This window comes from Equus przewalskii, chromosome 2 (assembly GCF_037783145.1).
Source record: "Equus przewalskii isolate Varuska chromosome 2, EquPr2, whole genome shotgun sequence".
Taxonomy (NCBI): domain Eukaryota; kingdom Metazoa; phylum Chordata; class Mammalia; order Perissodactyla; family Equidae; genus Equus; species Equus przewalskii.
Window position 1 is genome coordinate 21,304,290 of NC_091832.1, and position 24,065 is coordinate 21,328,354.

A 24,065-nucleotide genomic window follows, 5' to 3' on the forward strand; every position below is an offset into this window, starting at 1 on the left:
AAGGCAAAAAATAAATGCATAGAGGCAAAAACTATTTTGGTGATAAAAAGTACCAAGGAGGAAATGCAGGATCAGTGATGGGTTTGGTACGTTTTCAATGGGAGAAGCTTGAGCATGTCTAAAAAGCTAATGGGATCATTTCTACTTTCAAGAGAGATGGAGCAGTTAGTGGCAAACCAGTACTTCTGCAGAGAACATTCAGAAAAGCCAGATAAAATAGAGAAATCATCTTTTTGAAGGCTGCAGAGAGGTGCTGAGACAACAAGAGCAGGAGCTAAAACTCCAGGGACAAGAGAATCTCACAGAGGTGAGCTATCTTCTGCCGCTGCTTTTTACCCTGGGTACATTTCATGATTCTAGGTGTGGGCAGGAGGCTGAGATTCTAGGCTTTGCATCAGCAGAGGAACCACCGCCAGGGGAGAGAAAGCAATAGAGTTTCTGGTGGAGACAGACTAGTTCTAAATATGAAAGGTTAAAAAAAACATTTACAAGAAAACAGCCTGGTATGTTCATTGCCTTGAGATTTCTTAAACAGGACACAGAAAGTACTAACCATAAAGGAAAAATATTGATAAACTGGACTACATTAAAAATTTTAAATTTCTGTTCAACAAAATACCCCATTAAGCAAGTAAAACAGCAAGCCACAAAGCAGAGAAGATATGTGTAATACACATCCATATTAAATGAAGGAATTACAAAGAACACCTATAAATCAATAAGAAAAAAGTAGTTAACTCAATAAAAAAGGAAAAGATTGAGTAGGCACTTTACAAAAGAGGCTAGTGAAACAGCCAGTAGACATATAAAGATACTCAACTTTATCAATCATCAGACAAATCAAATTAAAAACACAACACAATATCATTAAATGCCCAGAAGAATGGCTAAAATGAAAGAGACAATACCAAGTTTGGTTAGGATATAAAGTATCTAGAATTCTCATACACTGCTGGCAGAAGTATAAATGTGTTCACTTAAATTCCCTCTGAGATATACACCCAATAAAAATAGTTATATACGTTCAAAGGATATGCACAAGAATGGTCACTGAAGCATTATTTACAATAGTAAAAACTGGAAACAACCCAAATATGTGCATTAACAGTAGAATGGGTAAATACATATAAATTGTGTTATATTCATATAACGGAAAAACTGTAACTACAACTACGCAAACATGGATGAATCTCACAAAGATAATGTTGAGTGAAAGAAGCCAGAAACCAAAAAAAGAACATATATGATTCCATTTATACAAAGTTCAAAGACAGGCAAAATTAATCTATGGTGTTAGAAGCCAAAATAATAGTAATTACCATTAACGAGGAGTTTTAGTGACTGGTAGCCTGGAGTAGTGGTAATGTTCTGCTACCAGAACTGGGTATTGGTTACCCTGCTGAGACACTTCGTGAAAATTCATTGAACTGAACACACAGGATTTCTACATGTACACTATACTTCAATAAAAAGTTTACATTAAAAAAAAGATGATAGTATCAATTTAGTGGAGAGGAAGGAATTAAAAATACTAAAGACAGGATGAGGTATGGTACCAGATCCGAGCTGGGCAAATATGACGCTGTCCTTCTACACTCTCAGGGCAACCACAATGCAGCTGGATCTTGTTTTAACCATCACCTGGCCTCCCAGGAGGGAGGGTGAAGCATCTTTAGAAGAATATGACTGCTCCTCTTATCTGCTGGCTTAATTCCTAGGCAGATGGCCCCACTGTCCAAGTGGTATAATCAAGGAATGGCATGTAAGTCAAAGAAACCCAAGGTCTTAATCAAGGTATGAGACTGGAGAGAGATGTAACATTACTGAGCCCAGGGAAGGGAAAATCCTCTGAGCGAGCACTGCCTTCCCCAAGCATGCTACACTATACTCCCCAAGCAAGCCAAAACATTAGATTCTCCCTTTAATGGAGGGAACCAAAAACGTGGATAATTACTCAAGGCAGTTCTCCTAAAAAGCATGATTACTTGGGGGCCATTAATTTAAGGCCCAAGAGAGAGAGGAATTGGAGGTCAACCAATATCCCTCTGTAAGTAATTATTGAGTATCATATTAGTGGATGGCTCTCCCTTAGGTGTATTTGTACAAAAGGAAGAAAGTTTCAGAGCAGATTCAGACCTACTCTATGCTGCAAAAATATCAAGTAAGGTAGTAACTGATCAGCAGCCTGATAAAATTTCTAAAGGAATCCAGAACGAGACAAGTTGTCGTCTAGATGGGATGACAAGAGAAGGCTTTCAGGAATAAATATATTTAAACTGGGACTTGAAGGAAGGCAAGGTGAGGGATAAGAAGAGTACTTAGATATTTGAGGCAAAGGCAAATGATGTAAGCCAAACTAGAGACTGGAAAGCACAGACAAGGAATGAGCAGTTAGAGTACCTACTATGTGCCAAGTACTCTGTTAGATGCTGCTATTTATATAATTAATTCATGAGGCTCAGAAAGGTTAGGTAATTTGCCTAATCCAGTAAACTGGCATAGCCAGGATTAGAATCCAGTCCAAGCTAATTCCAGAACAAGTGATTTTTCCAGTATGTGTGGCAAAGAGAACAATACAAGATAAAGCTGAAAAGGTTAAACTAAGATCAGGGCCCTTAAAAACTTTTATTTTGTGAAGGGTGACCAATGAAGGTTTTTTGGGGAGTATGGTCACAAAAGGTCTCATTCAGTAACCTATTCAAGAAAGATTTGAGAAGAAATGTCAGAACTAAGTTGAGAAGTATGCGTGGAGAGCAAGGACTATATCTTAAGACCATAAAAAAAGAACGCTGGAAGCAAAGCAAAGAGAAGACAGACTGCCTCTAAAGTTTGGATGAAGGTACCCGGAAGCAACTGTGATGCCCAAGAACGAAAGAAAGAAGTAAAGAAAAGGGCTTAAGGTAGAAAGAGGAGAAGACGACAAGCAACTAAAGAGATGGTCCACCGAAACACTTTATAAGGGCAGAGGCTACATCTGTTTCACTCGCCAATGTACTCAGGATCTGGCACAGTGTTTCACACATAGTAGGTAATCAATAAATTCCTGTAGAAGTAAGAGAGAGAGGTCAAAGGGACAGATAGGAGCTGCAGAGAGGTCAAGGGTTGGATCAAGATTTTAATAATACATTATATGATAACAGTAGGTGATGACTGAAGCAACTAAAATGGATGAGAATTTCACTAGAATGTAAAGAGAAAAAAAGGGCAGAGTATAAAAATCCGGAAAATAGCAGGCACTCCTGGTAATGACACAAATAACTAAGGAGACAGGAGAAAACATCAAAAAGTCAAGAGAAAAGGACAACTGAGAAAGGTCATTGGTGACCCTTTGCAGAGGAGGTTTAGGACGGTAGAGGTAAGATAGATGAAAGAGGTGAAGGAGTAAGTGGCTGGTGAGGAAGTGGGTGTAGAAAATGCAGAGAACTCACTCAAAAAGTCTGAGGAAGAAAAATAAGAGGGGCCAGCCCCATGGTCGAGTGGTTAAGTTCACGCACTTGCTTCAGAGGCCCAGGGTTTTGCTGGTTCGGATCCTGGGCGTGGACATGGCACCGTTCATCAAGCCATGCTGAGGCGGCATCCCACATGCCACAACTAGAAAGACCCACAACTGAAAATATACAATTATGTACCGGGGGGCTTTGGGGAGAAAAAGGAAAAACAAAATCTTTTAAAAAAACCCAAGAAAATAAGACAAAAGCTAAAGTTGGTAATGTGCTCTAAGATGAGGAATCTGAAGACGTTTGAGGTTAAAGGGTATGAAGATCCAAAGGTAGTAGGATGGGAGGGGAACAAGAGCATACACAGGCTGAGCAAGGTAAGAGGAGGGACATCTCTTCCTTCAAAGCAGGAGAGATGGAGAGGGAAAAGAGAGTAAGAAAAGTACTGAGCCAGAGATGTATACAGTCATTTCTATTCTGAAAAGAGAGAGAGAGAGAAAACTTCTCGCAAAGTCCAAGTCATTCCCAGGCAATGGAACACTAACAGAACTACCACAAACTCTGTTTGGGTGTGCTACACAATGTCCTGATAGATAACGCACTCCTAAGGACAGGAATCTCGACTGACCCATTTCTGCATCTGGACCAGCTCAGCCTGGCATAAAGACCAGCACGCAGAGGACTCCAATAAATGTTACTGAGAGGCAGTGTGAACAGCTAAGCAGGACCTGGGATGACTCAACGGCTCATACAGGCTGATATTTTTCCAGTAAGAGGAGCACTGACATTAAGAAACAGCTCTGGCTAGAACCAAGAATCCACCCTGAGTCCTCCCTAGGAGCCTCCAGGGAGCTAGCCTGAGAAGAGTCCTATCACCATTATCACTGTCCCAAGAGAACTGTACCATACACTGGCGTCTTCCCTGGCAGGATGACGATAATGAGTTGCAGCCCTGAGTAGGTATTCTTGAGATGCCGGAACATGGGCTCCACGCTGTCTGCCCCCTGTGCATATTTGCAGAAGCAAGGCTGGCCCTGGATGGGCATCCCTGCATCCTTGGAAATCTTCCGCAGCTGGTCTGTGAAGTTCCTGCAGCACAAGTATGGTCATGACAGGAGGCAGTAAGTCCCACATTAATACCTCTGACCAAGTGCCTCCATCTTAGGTACCTAACACTATGACGGGCACTGAGAGATTCTAAGAGGAATGAGATATAATAACAGCTAGCGTAAAAAATACATTTATAGTTGAATAGGACAAGATAGGGCTTGCTAAGTGTTCAATGGTACAAGCAGAGAGCTGAGGGAGCCCAAAGAAGGGACCTGGGGGAATTCTCAGAGTCCCCACCTTGTCTCACTCAAGCAGCTGATTCCTGTGCTCTGTTATAAGTCCATAGCAATAGGCAGATGCCCAAGAGGAAGGCCTCTTTGCTCAGATTAAAATAAATAAAGTTCTAACAGTGATAGAAGCACAGGAGATGCTCAGTAAAAATGAGCTCCCTCCTCCCTTAGTGGTTCTTTGAAACCTGAGAGCAAACAATTAAACAAGCTTTTTTCCTTTAGCTTTAGGGCTTTATCCTAGGAAAGGAAGAAAAAGTTGGAAGAGGGCACACAGGGAATAGATTAAAAATCAAGCTACATAAATATGACAGACTAAAATGAGCAGCAGGAAATTTAATTTGTGAAAATCCTGCATTTAGATTAAAAGCAATAATGTACAAATAAAGAACAAAAGCAATTGTTTAGGGGACGTCATTATATAGCATATAAATATCAATAAGATAGATTCAAAAGCCTATGTAGTATTTTTTTCACATATTTAGTAAAAAAAAAACACAAGAAAGCTAAATACAGTATGATCCTGTTATGTAAAATTTTAAATCATTCATATACATATAGGTATATAAAAATACGTAAATTGGATATAACAATTCAAGACAGTGGCTGCATCAGAAGGGAGGAATGGGACTAGGATGGAGGATATAAAGGAACGTCAAGTTTATCCGTAATATTTTATTTACTTTTTAAAAAAGAACAAATATGACAAAACTCTGGGTTATGGATACATGGGTGTTTACCATATTATTCTGTATTTTTTAATTTTTGAAAATAAATGTTAGAATAAAAAAATACAACCTAATCATTATTTCATGTAAATCAGAGCCAGGGCTCTGATGGACAACTAACAGTATTTCTTCCACTTCTCTGCCTTGTATACAACTGCAGTCTAGCTACTAAAAAAGCCAATGTGTTACTAGATTCCATTAATAAGTGGGTCTCTACTTCAAGGAAAGTGGTATTCCCAATTTTTTCTCTACTATCAGATCACACCTGGGATATTGTGTCCAGTGCTGGGGGCCACAAAATGTTGAAAGAAGTCGAGGATGAGGAAGGTCTTGAAATTCTGTCCTAAAAGTGATCTAGCCAAGGTAACGGGGCCTCTTTAGGAAGAAGAAAAATTCTGAGGGTTGACCCTAGGACTCCCTCATCCAGCCCCTATTACCAATTTCGCCACCTCCACAGCCACCTTCATCTCTTCCCCCTGTCTCAGTGGAAAGGATGCCTTTTCCTGTGCTCTGGATCCCATCCCCTCATACACATTTAGGAACTTTTCTCTATTTCCTTTCCAGGATCTCTGAGTTCTATTTTCAGCCTTTGTTCACTATGCACATTCTCCCTGGACAATCTCATCCACTGCCATAGCTGAAGACTCCCAAATCTTAACCTTTAGCCCAGAACCACACATCCAACTGGGTACCACCGACCCAGGTGTACAAGTCACATTCTTACCCCTTGCATCTAGGGATAACTGGGAGAAGGGGATGTCTGATGAACTAACTCCTTCCAATTCTGAGATTCTAGGTTTATCAGTTTCTGTACTCCCAAATATCCAAAACAACGGATTGTGTCTCAAAAGAACTGGACAGGAGAAGGACATGGAAATAAGAGAGAAGCACACAGAGAACAGAGTTACCAACAAAGTGACACAAAGGCAGAGAGTTGGGAGCCTTTCCAATACCGCTAAGGGCCAGCTAAGCCAAGGCTAGGAGCAGCCTGGCCTGAGCGGTGCTAAAATCCCAAGAACCCAGGAAAAGAGACAAGAGGAACCCATTTAAGAGAAACTATAATTGTGAGGGTGGTAGTTGTATATCTGTGAAGGGAGAGAAGAGAAGGGGGGCAGGGCAGCCCGAGTCCCCACATTCATCAGGGGTTGCTGTAACTAATCCTTATGAAAATCCAAAGGCCGACTGAACCGACTAGGGCACACATCACTATTATCCTCGTCACTGCCCAATGTGCTCAGCTCCACTCACTCTTCCTCAGCCCCAGAGTGCACTGACTCTATTCCAGATCCAGAGAAAATTAGAAGGCGCCACTTCAAAAAACTGCAGGAACTACCAAACTGTACACTTTAAATCGGTGAATTCTGTGGTATTTCAAATAAATCTCAATAAAGCTGTTAAAAAAAATGATTATAGGGGAAGGGTCCGTGACTTCTTTACCTATTCATTCACTCACTCAAGACCAATCCTCCCCTAACTTGTTCCTCTAAATCATTTGGCTATATCACTTCCTTCAATGCTGTCATCTACTCTCAGAGGCTCAGCCACAGGTGACTGAGGCCTTTACAAATCATGTTCACCTAATTCAGGTCATTTGAACCTGACTGAACAAATTGCATGCACAGGAGAGGACAGCTCAGAGAACCAGCTGAACTTTTGTTTCCAATTAGGAATACAAGCTTCAAAGCATCAGATCTGACTCAATTCAAACTCTGACACTTTCTTGATATGAAAACCTTGCACAAATTACTTAACCTCTTTGAGCCTCAGTCTCCTGAAAATGGAAATACCACCACCTACTGTGAAGATGAAATGAAAGAACATAAAATTAGGTACTACGTTGGCATAAACGTTAATAGTCATCACTACTACTATTTACTATCAGTGTTAATAATTATAACAATAAAATAATTCAGGCCTCCCTTCAGAGATTCATGCCCTGAAGTCATCATCTCTGACACAGATACGGCTCCTCATCAAGACTCCTGACCACAGACAGACAGAGAAGGAACAGACAGAAGTCGGAGCCAGATAGCATAAGGAGGCAGAGTCACAAGTCACAGAAAGAGCAGACTACAAATTAAATTTTGGCCCCCTGAGGTTAAGGGAAGGTAGGCAGCTCTAGGGTCCTTCCCACCGTTCCACCCACACACCCAACCCTCCTTACTTGAGCACCTCTTCTCGACACTGCTTTTGGGGTGCGAAGCAGGCGATGGCCCAGACTTTGATCTCAATCCCATTGTAGAACTGTTTCCCTCGCATGTCCCAGACACCCTGATTTGGTGTGGCAATGGCCCGGTTCTGGGGATAGGCAGAGGGGGTGCCCAGGTGAGCCTTAATAGAGCCAGGTGGGTAGGGGAGCAAAAGTCCCAGGCTATACAACCCAACCTCCCCGCCATATGCCCAAGAGATGTTGTCTGGCCCTGACCCTGCTCACCCGGCCGCCGTACTGCAAGATGGGCGCCGGCAGCACTCGTCCCGTCACCTCCGTCATGTCATCCTTTACTTTGATCCCAAATTCCTGAATGTAGGGATCTAGGTTGTAGCTGGCATTCTTCATCTGTAAGACAAAAGAAGGGGAGCTCAGCAGAGCAGCAGCTTGGCAATACTGCTCACCCTCTGGGTCCCAAGGAGAAAGCCCTGAAGAGCAGCTGGGGCTGGCAAGGAATAGCCCTAAAAAAGGGGGTAAAGTGGAAGATGAGGTAAGTGGGAGTAGATAACACAGGGAAGTAATACAGGAGGGAAAAAGAGATAGGAAGCAAAGTACTACAGAATCAAGAAGCGAGAGCAGTCCTAGGAGTCCCAGGCAGCAAATCCAGGCTTGTGTTCTCCTGAGGGTCCTGCCAAGGCAGAAAAGCATCTATGCTACCAGGGGCCCCCATGACTGAGCAACCAAGCATACATTTCTCTGCAGCCCCACTGACCAGGCGGCTGATCTCCTCCTGTCTGTCTGGGGCCGACCTAGCTGTAGCCTTTATCATGGTCGAAGTCTGGTTGTCGGTCAGCTTCTTAATGCAGCGCTGCCCAGCCACAATGTTACAGACCTGAGGAAACGAGAAGGACAGGTAGCTCTGGCTTGAGTACAGTCCACCTTGTACCTAAAGCCCCACAGTAAGGGAAGAGACTTTGGCCGTCAGCCCTGTGAAGGGAACTGCAAAATCCCTTTTGCATAGACAAGTAAGTTAGAAAACATCCATGTGTAACACAAAAGGCAATATAGCCACTTTGTGATTAAGAGCTTGGGATCCAGAGCCAGATATGGGCTCAGGTCTCATAAGTTAAATAGGGAGAATATTAGCAATCTCATAGAGTTGCTTGGAGAGTAAACAAAATAAAGCACTTAAAGGACTGAGTACAGTTCTAGAGCACAGTAAATACTCAATAAATTGTAGCATAAATTCTTATTTACCAAAGGACCCAGTATAGATCTCTTCTGACTACTAAAAAACTCAATATAAACAAACTGGATTCCTAAGGTAGTAGGCAGCTCTCCAATGGTGACGGGCAGTAGGATGCTTCATCTCACAATCCACCAGGAGATTAGAGATGGCTCTTAATTCTTGAGCCCTAGCCTACAGGTGATCATTGAGATTCTAGAGAAATCAGTGTCTCTGTTGGCTGACAGTGTCCTCTGTTGATGTGAGGATGCAGTTCCTCTGTTTTGGGCACAACAGAACACAACGGAGATGAGAAAAGACTTTCTGGTGATATACAAGACTTCCATTCCCCAATATACTATATTCTGGATGCCGTGAACAGGAAGTCTTTTCGCAGAGTAGAGAGAGCCAGTAGATTTGGAAGTCTTGAGTTTGAAGCCCAGCTTTGCCATTTCTAGGTGATGTTATCTTGGGCAGATCTCTTAACCACTCTGAGACTCTGCTTCTCTAATTTCAGTCAAAGGAAAAAATACTAGCTGTCTCATGAAGTTGTAGTGAAGATTTAGACAAAATGAAATATATAACTTGCTCCCAAAGGTCCAACATTCTGTAAGTACTGGTTCTCTTCCTAATTTCCAGAGTTCATGCTGAATTATGGTAGGGAACACCAGGACAAGGTCACCTGCCCTTAAACTCCATTTCCCAAAGAATACACAAATTAGTCAATTCACTTAATGAAAATCCAGAATTGTTAAAATTTGTGAGGTTGCTCTCTTGAAGGCACCTTAAAGTTGTAGCACTCTCTACAGATGATTTCAGCTACAGAACCAACACTAGGAAAAAGACTAAAGCAGGGATGTGGAGAAACTGGAACCCTTGTGCATTGCTGATGGGAATGTAAAATGGTACAGCTGCTGTGGAAAACAGTATGGTGATTCCTCAAAAAATTAAACACAGAATTACCATATGATCCAGTAATTCCACTTCTGGGTATGTACTAAAAAGAGGTGACAGCAGGGACTAGAACAAATACTTGTACACCTGTATTCATAGCCGCATTACTCACAACAGCTAAAAGGTAGAAGTAACCCAAATGTCCGTAAATGAATGAATGGACAAACAAAATGCAGTGTATACACACAACGGAATATTACTCAGCCTTAAAAAAGAAGGAAATTCCGACATATGCTATAACATAGATGAACCCTGAATACATTATGCTAAGTGAAATAGGCCAGTCAAAAAAGGTCACATTATATAACTCCATTTATATGAAATGTCCAGAACAGATAAATCCATAGAGACAGAAGTAGATTAGTAGTTACTAGGGGCTGGTAGTGGAGTTGCAGGGGAGAAGGAATAGTAAGTAACTGCTAATGGATATGGGCTTTCTTCTGGGGATGAGGAAAATGTTTTAGAATCAGGTAGTGGTGACGGTTGCACAACTCTGTGAATAGACTAAACACCAATGAACTGTACATTTTACCAAAGTGAATTTTATGGTAAGTGAATTACATCTGGATCAAGCTATTCTAACAACAACAAAAATTCCCACCTGAATACAACAGCCTACATAATTTGACCCTGCACCTCTCTCCAAAATCACCTCCTATTTTTCCCCCCATACACCACAGGCCAGCCACTATGGCCTCTGTCTATCTATCAAAAATATCCACGCCCCCTGCTGCTTGAGAGCCTTTGTACTTGCTATTTACTTCCTGCCTGGAAGGCTCTTCTCTCAGGTTGCTACAAGGTTGGTTCTATCCCATAATTTGGGACTCAGCTCAAATGTCTCCTAAAAGAGAACTTCCCTGACCACAATAACTAAAGTAGCTCTCCAACTCCCTCCAACCTTACTTCTATCCCCTTAGCCTGTTTTATTATTCTTAGAGCACTCAGAACCATCTGAAAACTATCTTTATTAATTAATTTATTGTCTATCTCCCCCTTCTAGAATGCAAGCCCCATGACAGCAGGGACCTTGTCTGTCCTGTTAATCTCTACATTCCCAGCACATAAAAAAAGTAGTATATGACACATTATTAGGAGCTCATTAAATATTTGTTAAATAAACAACAGTAAAAATCAAATATAACTCATTATATAAATTATTCACCTTGGAAATTATTGTTTAAACAGAAGTAATGTTAATTTACTAACAAATCTCAGCTTGTAGTAGCTATTACCTAAAGCCTATCTACTTAGCTGAGATTGTCCCTAAAGACTTCTGTTTACACCTCAGAGTATACATTGCCTTCATCCCACTTTCTGTGCATCAGTAGCTACTAAGTCAGTCAGAGTTCTTGCGTTTTGGGATCTCTTCTCCCTTCAGCCTAATTCCCTCCGGTTAGTTCTGAAATTCAGGAAGCTCACAGAAGGCTTGAGCTTTGGTCCCAACTATCTGACTCCTGCTGCTGAAACAGAGTAAGACGGTCTAGGCTAGTGCTTCTCCAACTTTAATGTTGAATCCTCTTTGGATTCTGTTAAAAGACAGATTCTGATTCAGTAGGTCTAGGTGGAACCTGAGACTCTGCATCTCAAACAAGTTCCCAGGTAATGCCTATGCTGTCGGTCCACTGACCATACTCTGAGTAACACTGGACTAGACAATGAAACAGTTAGAAGCCGTTTCTCATTAGCTATTTTGGCTAATGTATACCAAACCAAATACAGCCCAATTTGTATTCTATGACTTAAATAGCATTACTATTTTTTCCTTAATTGCAGGATTTCAAAGGTCTGCTGAAGCATAAGAATATGACATATCTTGGGGCTAAAACTTTTTCAAAAGGAACACATTGATCACTGGGGAAATAGGATTCATGTTATAGGTAACATTCATCTCCATTTTCTGTAAAATAAAGTACACTTGTATCTCTAGGTCATTTAGGATCCCCAGCTCCAGAGGGAAAGAAAAATTAAGAGGACATGAATGTGGGTATCTGAAGTCTCTGTCTGAACAAACTAATTATTTATTAAACAGTAAATACAGCTTTCACCTCTCCCTGGCAGTCCTGAAAGAACATGAAAGCAGGATGGGGGACAAGGAAAAAACTTTGCAGGTAAGAATGAGGCCTCCATCTCACAGAATGACCTCATACCTCTCAGAATGTCAATTTTCCAAACTTCAAAATGAGGATGAGAGACTATGAATGGAAGAACAGACCTCTGAGGATCAGTATGGAGGTACAATGCTTGTTCCCCAGCCCAGCTATTACTAGGCAGCCTCACCTCTAGGGGCAGGTAGGTATGCTTTTGTTCCTGGCCAACTTGCAGGCAGGGCAGGTGGGGATACTTGAGCTGAAGGTTATATTTCTGCTTGAAATACTGTGCCACCGTGCACTCCACAGTCTGTCCACTCTCCAGCTGCAAGGGAAATCTGTTTGGGGAAAGAGAAGAGGTCATAGCCCTGCATTAAATCCCATCTCTCCAGACCCACAACCATGGGAAGCCAAGACTTGGCTTCACCCCTATCCAGCCTCTTTGAGCACTGCCACTCACAGGAAAGCAGGCAATACAGGGCTCCAAGAGTGAAGCCAAAGATCTGAGAGGCAAGTTCCACAATGGTCACGACCATATCTCACCCATCTACATTTCTAGTGTTGAGCATAAAGTAGGCACTCATAATCCAGTACAGTCTGAGATCAAGAAGGTGGATGGGATCAGTGACAACTTCCCCAAGGTCTAGCCCAAGAGCCCAGCTTTCTTTTTCAGGAGGAAGAATAAGTTGAGAGCAATTCTAACATCTACAGAACCAAGACAGGAGTCAAAGGAAGATGCCTGCTCTATAGTAAAGGCCCAAGGAAGAAAGGTGGAGACCAAGAAGGTAAGAATGGTAGGGAGAATATCTATGGATCTAGGAAGATTGCAGAAGGGATGCCAAATTCCCACAGCTAATCTTTGAAAACAGGGCTCATCCTCAGGGTGAGTGTTCAGGGTAGGGGGGAGGAGTGAAGGGAAGGTGTTGAAATCTCAGCCTCCTTTCACCAATGGTATGCCTTAGCAGCCCTGTTAACTTACGTCTGATGGCTGGCAGGGCGGCGGGTAACATTACACACGCGGTATTTCCTCTTCATCTGTCCACAGTGGGTCACTTCCACCTTCAGGCCTGGGATACACACACTGCTTGTCAGGGTTGAAAAAAGTTGCTCATGTGCCCAGGCTTGGCCTCTCCCCTGAATATATCCCAAGGGGATTTCCTTTTAGGACTAAAGAGAAAGTAGCACCATTTCCCTTCCCAACCTGGTTGGGTCCTCACCCTTGATCTCCTTGGTGAAGCGCACACGCTGAGAGTCTGTGAGGGGCTTGGGCTGCTCATCTATGTTCCTGATGTCCAGCACCTCACACATGAACTCAATCACCGGCTGAGCCTTGTAGAAGGCAGTGGCTGAGACTGTGGGGACAGGGTAGGTACAGCTCAGCTCAGGTTCTGTCTTTCAGAATAAACAGAGGTACTGCTCTTTACACCCTCTTCCTTATAGGGTATTGGGATGGGGGAGGGGTCCCAGGGCTATAGGGATTAGACTAGGAGTATGGTTACAGAGCTGGGAGGGATGAGGCTGGGAGTGTGGTCACTGGACTCAGGGTGCCCCTGGCTCCATAGCTCTCCCCACTCACCATCAATGTTGAGCATCATCTTCCACATGGCAGGGCGCACAGACTGGTGAAAGCCGAACCAGACCTCGCGCCCACCCCCCAGCGGGTGGTAGTAGCCCTCAGGCGGTGAGAAGAAGGAGCGGCCCACGGGGGTGTACCTGGCAGGGACAGGCAGAGAACTGGTCCCTCGGGCACAGGCCCCCACCCTGTGAGGCATCCTGGGCACGGAGGAGCCCTGGCCTGGAAGGCAGGACACCAGGGCTTTAATTCCAGCTCTGATCCTTTACTAGTTGTGTGACTGACCTTGTGCAAGTCTCTACTCTTTCTCTGCCCTGCAGGGACAAATGGGGTGAAGTCCAAAGATATCTAAAAGGGACAGGGCCAAGGCTTTAAACCATCTAAATGTTTATGCACACTTGCCTGGATATGGTAGGGCTTCAAATAATTTTTTATTTGGAAAGCACACTGTGAGACCTTAATATGTGCTCATTCCCCTCCTCCCCACATAACATTCTGCCACCACTAGTAGCCCAGATACTAACTACACCCAGTACCTCATGGATGCCAGGTGCCTCATGGCCACATCCAGGGCTTGTACAGACTCCAGGGGAACAGGGATCTGGCCACTGACCAGGGCCTCATGCAGCATGCGCCAGCTCACAATGGCTAGCCACTTGATGGAGACCTTGAAGATTCGATCCTTCCCTTCCCCAGGGATTGTCACCTCAAAGTCAACCTTTGGGAGAGAGAAAGAGGTGAAGGACTGCCAATACTTTCCCACAGTCCAACATTCTTTGCCCTGCCCCAACTGTCCCCCACCCCATAGACTGGCCAAGAATCTGCTCCTTAAGCTGATAGGAGATTATAATGAAGACTTCAGAGTAAATCCAGCCCCTTAGTCTCCAGCCACCTTGGCTCAGGGCTTCTGTCTCTCTCAACCACACCTAGCAGGAAGTCCTTTAGGTCTATTTTAAGTCTAATCTCAGTCAACTTGGGGCAGGTACAGACATATAGTAGACTAAATAAACATCAGTACCTACCCACCCCTCACCCTAAAACACACTTTCTTTGCACAAAAGATGAAAGGGATCTCTACACAGCCAAACTCCAAACAGGGTTACAGGAGATCTGTCCCAACCCAGACCCCTGACACAGGTCTAACCTGACTCCCAACCTTACCCGTTCGTTGCCAATGGGCAGTGCCGTGACAGTGTAAATGTTCTTCTTTCCATCATACACGGGTTTGCGATCACCAAAGATCTGAGGCTTGAAATGCTGGACCATGTATTCCACCACTTCCCTGTGGGGGATAGGAGCGGCCTGTGGAAGCTGAGAGACTACCACTTCAAGCTTTTGGAAGTAATTCGAAGTCCAGGCAATGTCCCATCTACTACTTTCTGTCCTAGCATCTACACTAATCTCATCTACTCTATGGTAATGCTTCTCAAACTTAAACGTTCATATGAATTACCTGGAGATCTTATTAAAATGCAGATTCTGATTCAGTCAGACTAAAGCAAAGTCTGAAATTCTACATTTCTAACATGCCAGCAGGTGATGCTTCTGGTCCTCAGATCACCAAGGCTCTAAAGAACCTGAAAGAGTGGGTAAGAGTGCCTTCTGATCAGAAGGGGAAGATGAGGGGAGAAGGGCTTAATCCCAGGGTCTATCCAGAAGCAGAATCCAGGCTACTCCAATCCCCAAACTGATAAGCAAAAAAAGTAGATGGGGAGATCTGAACTGGAATAAGAATAAACTGTGGAAGAAGAACCTCACCTCTTTCATCTCTCTGAGGTCCTTAGTCCCACCACCCCATTTTCTCTCCATTATCATCTCTTTCTTGATTTCACTTCCTGTCCCTTGCCACTTACTTCGATCTCAGAGTGTCCATTTAACCTTCAAAATTCCAGCCCATCCAACTATCTGACTTCTTCACTTTTTTAAACCAAAGCTCTTGAATACTACTAGATAAAAAGACTGTAAACACACAGTTTCAATCCCAGTTAGGCTTCAATGCTGCCTAGCAATCTTTTTCATGTCCCTGATCACTTCCATCCTTCATAGACTGTGTCAAACCTTCTCAACTACCCTCTAATTCTAGAACCTATTCCTACTTCCTATTAAAAAGTAACTCTCATAACTCTGAAAAGAGTAAAGCAGAGCAGGCAAAGCCATTCTCAAGTGCCCAAATAAACATATTTATATATGCACGCCTCTTTTCCTCTTTCTTTCCTCTCACACTTGAAATGTCCCTTCCATATATAATTTTTAAACATATGAAAATATGTTCACTTTCACTCATTAGAGAAACAATTTAAAATTAGACCAAGATATAATTTATTACTTATCAGAATGTCAAAGATCAAAAAACCCAATATATTGGATTGGTGCAGATATGGGGAAGAGAGACTCTGTTACCTTGCTGATGGGGTATAAACTGGTACAACTTAGTGTAAAAAAAAAAAAAAAGCAATATTTCAAAATTTTTAAACGTATTGTGCCAGCAATTCCACTCCTAGGAATTTATCCTACAGATGCACTCACATTTGAGTGCAAAAATGTATCTATATTTAACAATATTCAACAGTTTCATTTTTGTAGCAAAAGTTTAGACTCAACCTAAATGTTTCTCAATAGACTTATTAAATAAGGTATAATACATCCACTTGATAAAACACCTACAGAACTATGTAAAGGAATGAAGCAAGTATGTACTTGATATGTATTATTTTCCAAAACATATTGTCCAGTGGAAAAACGCAAGGTGCAGAATAAGGTATACAGTGTTCTATATTCTGTGCATTTCAAAAAATGTTCTATATAAATATATGCTTACAAATGCACAGAAAAATATCTGGAAGAATACTCAAGACCAATGAATGCCTCCAGGAAAAGGGACTAGGGGACTGTAGACCAGGGTAATACAAGACATTTTTCATGCTACTCTTTTTGCAATATTTTAATTTTTTACATCGTACATATATAGTTTTTAAATAATAATAAAATAAATTAATTGTAAAAAGAAATACTGCTTCTTCTAAGGCTAATCCCTCCAAGTGTGTATCCTGTAATGTCCTCCAGCCTTAGTAATGACATCCCACTCATTCCTCCCATCTCCGTCCTATACCTTTAACCTCTCCTTCTCCACTAGCTCCTTCTCCTCAGTTTATTAATATATCCATGTCTCATTCTTAAAAACTTTTCATTCACTCATTTCAACAAATATTGAAATGTACCAGGCACTGTACTTGACCCCCATAGTCCTCTCGAGCCAATATATTCCCTCTTTCCCTGCACTTCACTGTTCAGCTATCTGTTCTCACTATCCCTACCACATTACCTTCCACTTATTCCTTAACTCACTGTAGTTAGATTACTAGCCCAACTACTCTACTGAAACTGCCCTGGCAAAAGGCATCAATTATCTCGTAATAGCCAAATCCAATGATATTATTCAACATTTACCTTAACTGGAATATCCTCCCCCAAAACTTTCTTCAATTTGGTGATACCATCCTCTACTAGTTTTCCTTTTACCTCTCTGGATCCTCTTTTAAGGTTCTGAGACCCAAGAAAGTGAAGACTCCTGGACTTGGTGGCTTAGATGTGCATCACTTACCGGTTGACTCTTCGAGGACACTTATCTGGCTTGATATCCACCTCGTAGTGGTAGACGTCAATCTTAGGGATGTCCACCTCAAAGTAGTTGGCCAGGAGCTTGATTGGTTTCCCCACAGTGCCAATGCCAGGCCGGCGAGGTGCCTGGAACACCTGCTGCAGGGGGGGCAGGTAGGCGCCCGCAGCTAAAAGACAAAGAGGCTGGTGAGGGTAGAGTCTGGCAATCTCCTTACCACTTTGATAAGAGAATGCACAGGCCTTCCAGAACAGGAGCAGGAGAGTGTAGGGGAAGCCTCTTTCCTGCCAACCCAACCCAATCGAGGGTTTCCAATGGCTCAGACAACCCAGGCTCACTTTTTTTTTTAAATCTCTCTCCAGTTAGGAAAATTCCCCTTGCTGTCTATCTTAAGTTCATCAAGTGAATATGTAATAAGTTCCTATTACACATTACGTAGAGGGCTAAATCTGGCTCCCAGTAACAACTCTTTCTTCCTTCTACTAGATTAACACACCTGCCTCTACCAGGTATCTAGCAGACCAAGAATGCCCTATTCTCTGCCAGCCAGATGCTCACTTGAATCATCACCATCCTGAACACAAAATAGCAGCATCTTAATGCTCCTCTGCAGTGTAGGCATGAATAAGATCCAAAAGAAGCCAGATTTGGGAGAAATAACGGGGACATTGTTTGATAAAGGACTAAGGAAACTAAATGGCTGAAGTTTGAGAGACAGAAAAGGAAAAACGGCTAAAAAGAATAGAGTTTAGAGACTAAGGAAAGGAGAGAGGCTGAAATAGAGAGCTGGTGAAGAGCCCAGAACTGGAGACCACAGTAGGAAAAGGCCTGAACTGGCAAAGAGGAGAGGCTGGAGTTAGCAGCCGGGGCAAGACAGGTTAATACTGGGAGCTTGAGAAAGAAAGTTGCGATTGGGGAGACAATAAAGAAAAATTCAAAAGAAGAAAAAGCTAGGGAATGAAGACAGGCTGAATATAGGAGACTGAGGCAGGAGTGGGATAGAGCAGAGAACTTGTGAAGGAGAGGCAGCCATCAGCACGCTGGAGAAGGAAGAGATGCTGGCTCTGGGAAGGAAAACACAAGATTCTCCCCAGGGCCCACAGCTCCTTGCACACAGAGGGCCCAGACAGTAGCAGAAAGGATCAATTTCAAGACAGAGGGGACTCTTGGCAAAGGGCTAGGGCAGAGCCAGATCCCACTACTTTCTCCTCTCTTGCCACCAGCCTGACTGCTGCCCCTACTTTTATTTTCTAGCTTGAGGGGAAAGGAGGAAAAAGGGAAACTGCCTAAGAGAAGCCTTTGTCCACAGCTACTATTGTCCTTGCCAGAGGAGGACCAGCCCAGGTGGGAGGGGAGAGGAATAAACCAGCACAGAACCTCCCATCACTAGAGCTCTGCTTTCACGGTCAGCCAGGCTGGGGGGATGGGGCATATCCTCAGCTGGGGGGGTCAGGAAGAGGTCAGAACCATTCACGGGAGGGGCACGCTTCCCAGAGCTAAGCTGCTGTGTCTCCTAACCACCTGTCAAGCCCAGCCCAGCCTGGGGGAAAAATCTTCAGGACTCAGCTACACCGGGAACTAAAAGCCTAACTATGAGCACCTGGCCGCCGCCTACCCCAGCATGAGCTAGACAAAAACTGCACACAAGCCATAGACAGACACATACAGAGTGGGAACACATTCCTGTCATACACATCCAAACACACACTTAGACCTAGACAGTGTATCTTTATACACATACCCCTCACTACCTTAGATTGCGAGTTCTTCAAAGGCAGACACTTGTATCTGCCTTGGTCAGTGCTTAATCTCCAGTGCCTGGTATACAGGAGGTGTTCAATATACAGATATTAAATGAGTGAACAAAACAGATCCACAGACACACCACAAAGAACACACAAGCATACAGAGCACACAAACACACGAAGACCTGCAAACTGCTCACGAACAATTATAAACCCTACAAACATGCACCCTGGTGGATGTAGCTGGTAAGAGACACCCTTCCCCTCCCCAAGTTCTTACATTCCATTCACCTTCTTAGTCTCCCAGGCTGAATAATCATTTGGAGCCTTGGGAGAAAGACATCCCTTAGAGCTAGGGGCTGGGTAAAAATGATGGGGGATGGGACAGACACTCTAGCCTCAAAGCCTTCTCTTCCCCAGAAATAGGACTACACAACAGACTTAGCCTTAGGCACCCTCCACTCCAAGGAGGCTTTAGGAAAACAGGAGAATGCCTACCCTCCCCTTCATCCCCAAACTAAGGGAGGCAAGAGGAAGGGAGAACCTCTCTCCCACCCCATCCCCCTGCAAGCCTTACAGCTGTACGAAGTTCCCCCCAACCCAACCCTGCCCCCAGCTTTTAGTCTGAGAAAGGGAGACACTTCCCTTCAGACCCAGACAGGGACAGACGGCCACTTTGTGATGCAGATGAGGGCCCCAGCACCGAGGACAAAGCTTGGGCCTTGGGGGAAAGGGGCGGGGCCCTTCCCTGCAGACAAAAGCAGGGAGGGAGGAGCCATGAAAAGGACACTCCCCCTCCCCCATCCCCAACTAGCCCTGAGAAGCAAAAGTAACAGAGCTGAAGGGATTCCTTCCCTGCAGTTCTGAGGCCCACATACCTCCCAAGGAGCCAGACCGCCTATTCAAAAGACAAACTTAAGGCTGGGTTAGCTGTCCAGTAAGAAAAGACTAAGAGGCCAATCTCTCCAAAAAGAATGTCCACACAAGAGTATACACAAATTATTCAATATCAACATATGTGCTTAACCATTTATGTTCACACTAGAATGTCATTCAATTCAATTAATAAACATGTACTTCGTGTCAGGGCCTAGACACTCGCTGTTGCCATAGATAAATCAGACACTACTCTATCTTCCGAGAGCCCCAGTCCAGTATATGTGCTTGGAACATGTCTAAGCACAGAGGAACACCTGGCCCAGTGAAGTCAGCAACAATACCTTAGTTTTGTATATTGTATCTTCCAACTTCCAAGAGAACAAGCTGGGCCTAGGAAAGAGGCAGTTTTGGGGTCCCTCTATACACAGCTTCCAGAATGAATTTCAATTTACACCCTTTGACGAGGCAAAGCCTGTCCCACTAGGCTACAGTCAACTCCAGATACCAGGCTCTAGTCCCTTCTCTGGAAGTTTAATTCTTCTAACAAAAAAAAAGAAGTCAATTTTTCCATCACTCCAGAGCCCATTAGGAATTCATGGGTGCCAGCTCTCAGCAATCCATCTGGACCGCTATGACTTACTCCTACTCTAGTCCACAGGTTGCTGCACATCCTCTCCAGCCTAGAAATCCAGGAGAGTTCCTGGAATGGAGAGAGGGGCCTTAGGCAAGGAGGAAGTAGTTTTCTGAAGTCAGTTGCTCCCTGCACTCCAACTTAAGATTTACCTGGCCTTTACAAGGTGGTTCGTGTTTTGGGGAAAGCAGTCACTAAATACTTGTGGATCACTGAATGGATGACTTGAATGAGTTGGTACGAGCTATTTCCTTGAGGGGATTAGATCTGGTATAAAAGACAAAGATCTTTCTACCAGAAACGAAATTCATGTCCCAAATGGAAATTCTATTCCCACCCCTAGATCAAATGGAAGGAGGTGGTGAGATAAGACCTAAAGGATTCCCAGGTCTAGATTGCTCCTCCCATCAAAGGGTAACAGAACTAGGACACAGCAGGTGCCACCACCTCACAGCCCATCCTGGGCACTCTGGTCTTCTTGGGGAAACCCTGCCTCAGTTTCTCCTCTGTTATTATCTCTTTTTCTCCTGATTGTTGTGAATAAGTTGTTAAGGCTATCACCTGGGACTCACCAGGTTGAAAGCTAAAAACTACCCCCTCCCCCAAACAACTTTGTGACAAAAGGCTAGCTTAACAACCTTGGGTCTAATGACGTGACCCTGGCAGTTTCTGGGGAATAGAGAGAGGAAAAAGAAAAGATACCCAAGAAGGGAACAGAAGCCAAAAAAAATATTAAAGTATACAAAGAGATTAGGCTGTCACCTCAGGAGACATTTCCATGGAAAGGTCATTATCCTCGGGTTAAGATTCCATCTCTCAGTACTATTGGACCAGAATAGTGTAAACCAGGCAGGCAACCTCTTCCAGGTAAACCTGGTCCTGGCCTTTGTCCCTCAGTAATCAACACCTTTTCTAAGATCTATCTTCAGGAAGGATCCACTCCCAGAACATCGCATCGCTTACAGTCTTTGCTCATCCCAGTGGCAGAATAAGGCACTTTGGCAGCTTCCCTCAACCCATTCTTGGCAAATTGTGACTGAGGTTTTTCAGGGCCAAGTGTAAGAGCCCCCAAGATGAGGAAGAGAACCATTTCTATTTACGCTTTGCCAGGATAACCTTAGCGAGAATGCACCCCATCAGCGCGCTCCTTTTTCGAAGCCAAATCCAGCGGTGTAGGGAGTGGGGGGGATTCCGGCAGCCACGCCCCCAACACATCGGGCAGCCCCTTCCAGCTGCCACCTCTGCGCATGCTCGGGCCCCTCTGTTCCAGCTCCCCAGACTCACAGGGGGGAATCCCGGGGCTGGATCCCCACCCACCGCCCCCTGACCCTCGCCCCCGCGTCAGGCCCAACTGGGGCGGAGCTCACAGCCCAGCTCTAGCGCCTTCACGCAAGAGCCACTAGCCCAGCCCAGCCCGGCTGAGCCCCCGCCCCCAGCATGCGGCAACTCTGGGCCCATTTGTGTCGACCCCCTCCTCTTTTGGACACCTGGAGCCCGCCCCCTGCCACCTGCCGGGCCTCTCCCTAGGCCTCCTGGGATCTCTGGGAGTCCTTACGTGCGTTCAGGCCCTTCTCCCAGGTTACTTCCCACCTCCAGGAGTGCATATAGGCTCCTTTGATAAACGGCCCCCGTCTCAAGGTTCCCTTCGCAAGGTTTCCCCCGGAACTGCACACAGCCCCCTTCAAACTGGGCCCCCCATCCCATAAGCGCCCTTCTCCTTACTTAGGAAACCTCCCCTCACTCGGAAATCCTGCTTTTCACGCGGGAGCCCCCCTGGTCCTTGGAGCACGCACCGTACCCCACTCTCGGGGGCCCTTACCTGCTCCCGAGGGTCCCGCTTCCATCCCATATACCCGTGCGGAGGTCAGGCGGCCCGGAGACTGTGGAGTCCAGCGTGAGGGGCCTAGATACCCCGCACTCTAGCTGCTCGGGCTCCCGGGCCGGGCTCGGCTCCCCCCCCAAGCCCGGCCGCTTGCACGGCCGCCCCCGCAGCCTCCGTTGCCGCCGCCGCCGCGGAGCCTGCAGCAGCTCCCCCTGCGAGCGCCCGGCCAGCTGCCAGTGCGCAGGCGCGACCGCCAGGCCCAGGGGGCGGACGGGAACGAGTCAAGCGGGGCGCTCCGACGGCAACAAAGGCCAATGGAGAGGGGCGGGGGCACCGGGGACCCGAGGCAGCGGCCCCTGGCGGTCATCCGTCGCCATGCAGCCCGGCGGGAGGGCTCCGGTAGAGGCGCCGCGGAACCGCGCAGCGGCGTAAGTGGGGTGGGGTGGGGGGGGGCGGGGCGGGGCGGGGGGACACCCCCGCAGCAGCCTTTGGCCCTGTCTTTTCCCCAGACAGGTCCCTCCAAGACTACACACCTCCTCCACCCTTCGCACAGAGCCACGCGCACATTACAGGAACCCCACCTCATTCCCAGGCCCCCCTCACACACTCCGAGCACCCCAACACCCAGGGCCCCTGCCTCCCACCTCTCCTCCCAATCACCCTCATCCTTCAAGCCTTGGCTGCAAAGCGACTGCCTCCGCGAAGCCCTTCTCTGTCCCCAGTCACTGAACTCACTGACGCCACCCTCTCTTCCAGGCCGAGTGCTGGGCGCTGAGACCACACATATGAAAGAGACGCTGCCTACCCTGAAAGATGTCATATTCTCAACTTAAGAGCGGCCACAGACCTCTATCTGTGGGACCTGGGAAGCACCTGCCTCCACTTTCTCATCTACAGCTCACGCCTGAACTTGGTCAATCTGCTTCTGGCCTCACCACGTCACTTAAAATACTGTGCATGTCAAAATGCAAAGGATAATTTTCAATTCTTATTTCTCTGCATGATCTGACACAGTGCCTCTCCTTCCTTTTTGAGCCTTCTACTTGGCTTCAGCATTTTCTTAGGTCGCCTATTGCCTAAGTCTTTTTCTGTCTTCAAGGGCCCTCTCTTGCTTTTGCCCCATTAAGTAACAATGTTCGCCGTTTCAAACCCAGCTTTCTTATTCTACTCTCCACTTTCCCCTTGAAGGTCTCATCCATTCTTAGGACTCAACTATCCTTACAAATCTCTGTTTTCAACCACGTCTCAGACTCAGATTTCCAAGTGTCTGCTGGACAGCTCCACCTGGATCTCCTACCAGCACTTCAAACTTGAAGAGTCCCAAACTTTTATCTTTCCCCTACAAAGATGCTTGTCCTATGCCTCCTGTCTCTGCCAATAGCACCTTCATCCCAGAATTAGCAGTATCTCTCTCTCCCTTGCTTCTTCCCCTTATTCAGCTGTTCTCCAAGTCCTGACATGTTTACCTCCTCCTGAACTGCTCTCACATTATCCCCCTGCCATTCTGATGGCTCCTTGTGCAGGTGCAGACCCTTATCATAACTTGCCAAAAGTATCACCTCTTCCTTGCTAGTCTCATAGCTTCTGGGAACATTTCTCAACTTAAGAGCGGCTACAGACCTCTATCTGTGGGACCCTTTGGGTCTGCTGCAGCTGATAGGTGGTAAGAGACACAGCTCAAACATCACTTTCTCATATATTCATTCATATGTATTCATCCATATGATTTCTGTTCTTTTTTTGATAAGGAAGACTGTCCCTGAACTAACATCTGTGCCGATCTTCCTCTATTTTATACATAGGATGCCCCCACAGCATGGCTTGATGAATGGTGTATAGGTCCATCTGTGCCTGGGATCCAAATCTGTGAACCCTGGGCCGC

The 24,065-nt window shown here is 45.2% G+C and overlaps 1 protein-coding gene and 1 long non-coding RNA gene across 6 annotated transcripts in view; one reads left to right on the plus strand and one right to left on the minus strand.

The window, feature by feature from the left end:
- The window catches only part of LOC103549279 (argonaute RISC component 1), a 34,466-nt gene extending 12,037 nt beyond the window's left edge, over nucleotides 1-22,429 (minus strand). For 2 of the 5 annotated variants that reach the window (XR_011537465.1, XM_070610310.1), the window contains exons 1-12: nucleotides 22,181-22,421; nucleotides 17,092-17,275; nucleotides 14,652-14,772; nucleotides 14,027-14,208; nucleotides 13,494-13,630; nucleotides 13,135-13,269; nucleotides 12,897-12,984; nucleotides 12,108-12,255; nucleotides 8,424-8,543; nucleotides 7,928-8,059; nucleotides 7,667-7,800; nucleotides 4,342-4,526 (exon numbers count right to left, since the gene is read on the minus strand). Coding sequence is in view for 4 of the 5 variants with exons in the window: in XM_070610310.1 (XP_070466411.1) it covers nucleotides 4,342-4,526; nucleotides 7,667-7,800; nucleotides 7,928-8,059; nucleotides 8,424-8,543; nucleotides 12,108-12,255; nucleotides 12,897-12,984; nucleotides 13,135-13,269; nucleotides 13,494-13,630; nucleotides 14,027-14,208; nucleotides 14,652-14,772; nucleotides 17,092-17,275; nucleotides 22,181-22,205 (1,591 nt within the window). In the remaining variant the exon portion in view is untranslated. Of the gene's footprint in view, nucleotides 1-4,341; nucleotides 4,527-7,666; nucleotides 7,801-7,927; nucleotides 8,060-8,423; nucleotides 8,544-12,107; nucleotides 12,256-12,896; nucleotides 12,985-13,134; nucleotides 13,270-13,493; nucleotides 13,713-14,026; nucleotides 14,209-14,651; nucleotides 14,773-17,091; nucleotides 17,276-22,180 lie in introns of those variants that run through there. The other 3 variants (XM_070610311.1, XM_070610313.1, XM_070610312.1) reach the window with 3 other exon arrangements.
- Nucleotides 22,430-22,466: 37 nt separating this feature from the next.
- LOC139081940 (uncharacterized) lies at nucleotides 22,467-23,184 on the plus strand. Its single transcript, XR_011537470.1, has 2 exons — nucleotides 22,467-22,611; nucleotides 22,940-23,184. It is a non-coding gene; the product is annotated as an uncharacterized lncRNA (long non-coding RNA).
- The last annotated feature ends 881 nt before the right edge of the window (nucleotides 23,185-24,065 follow it).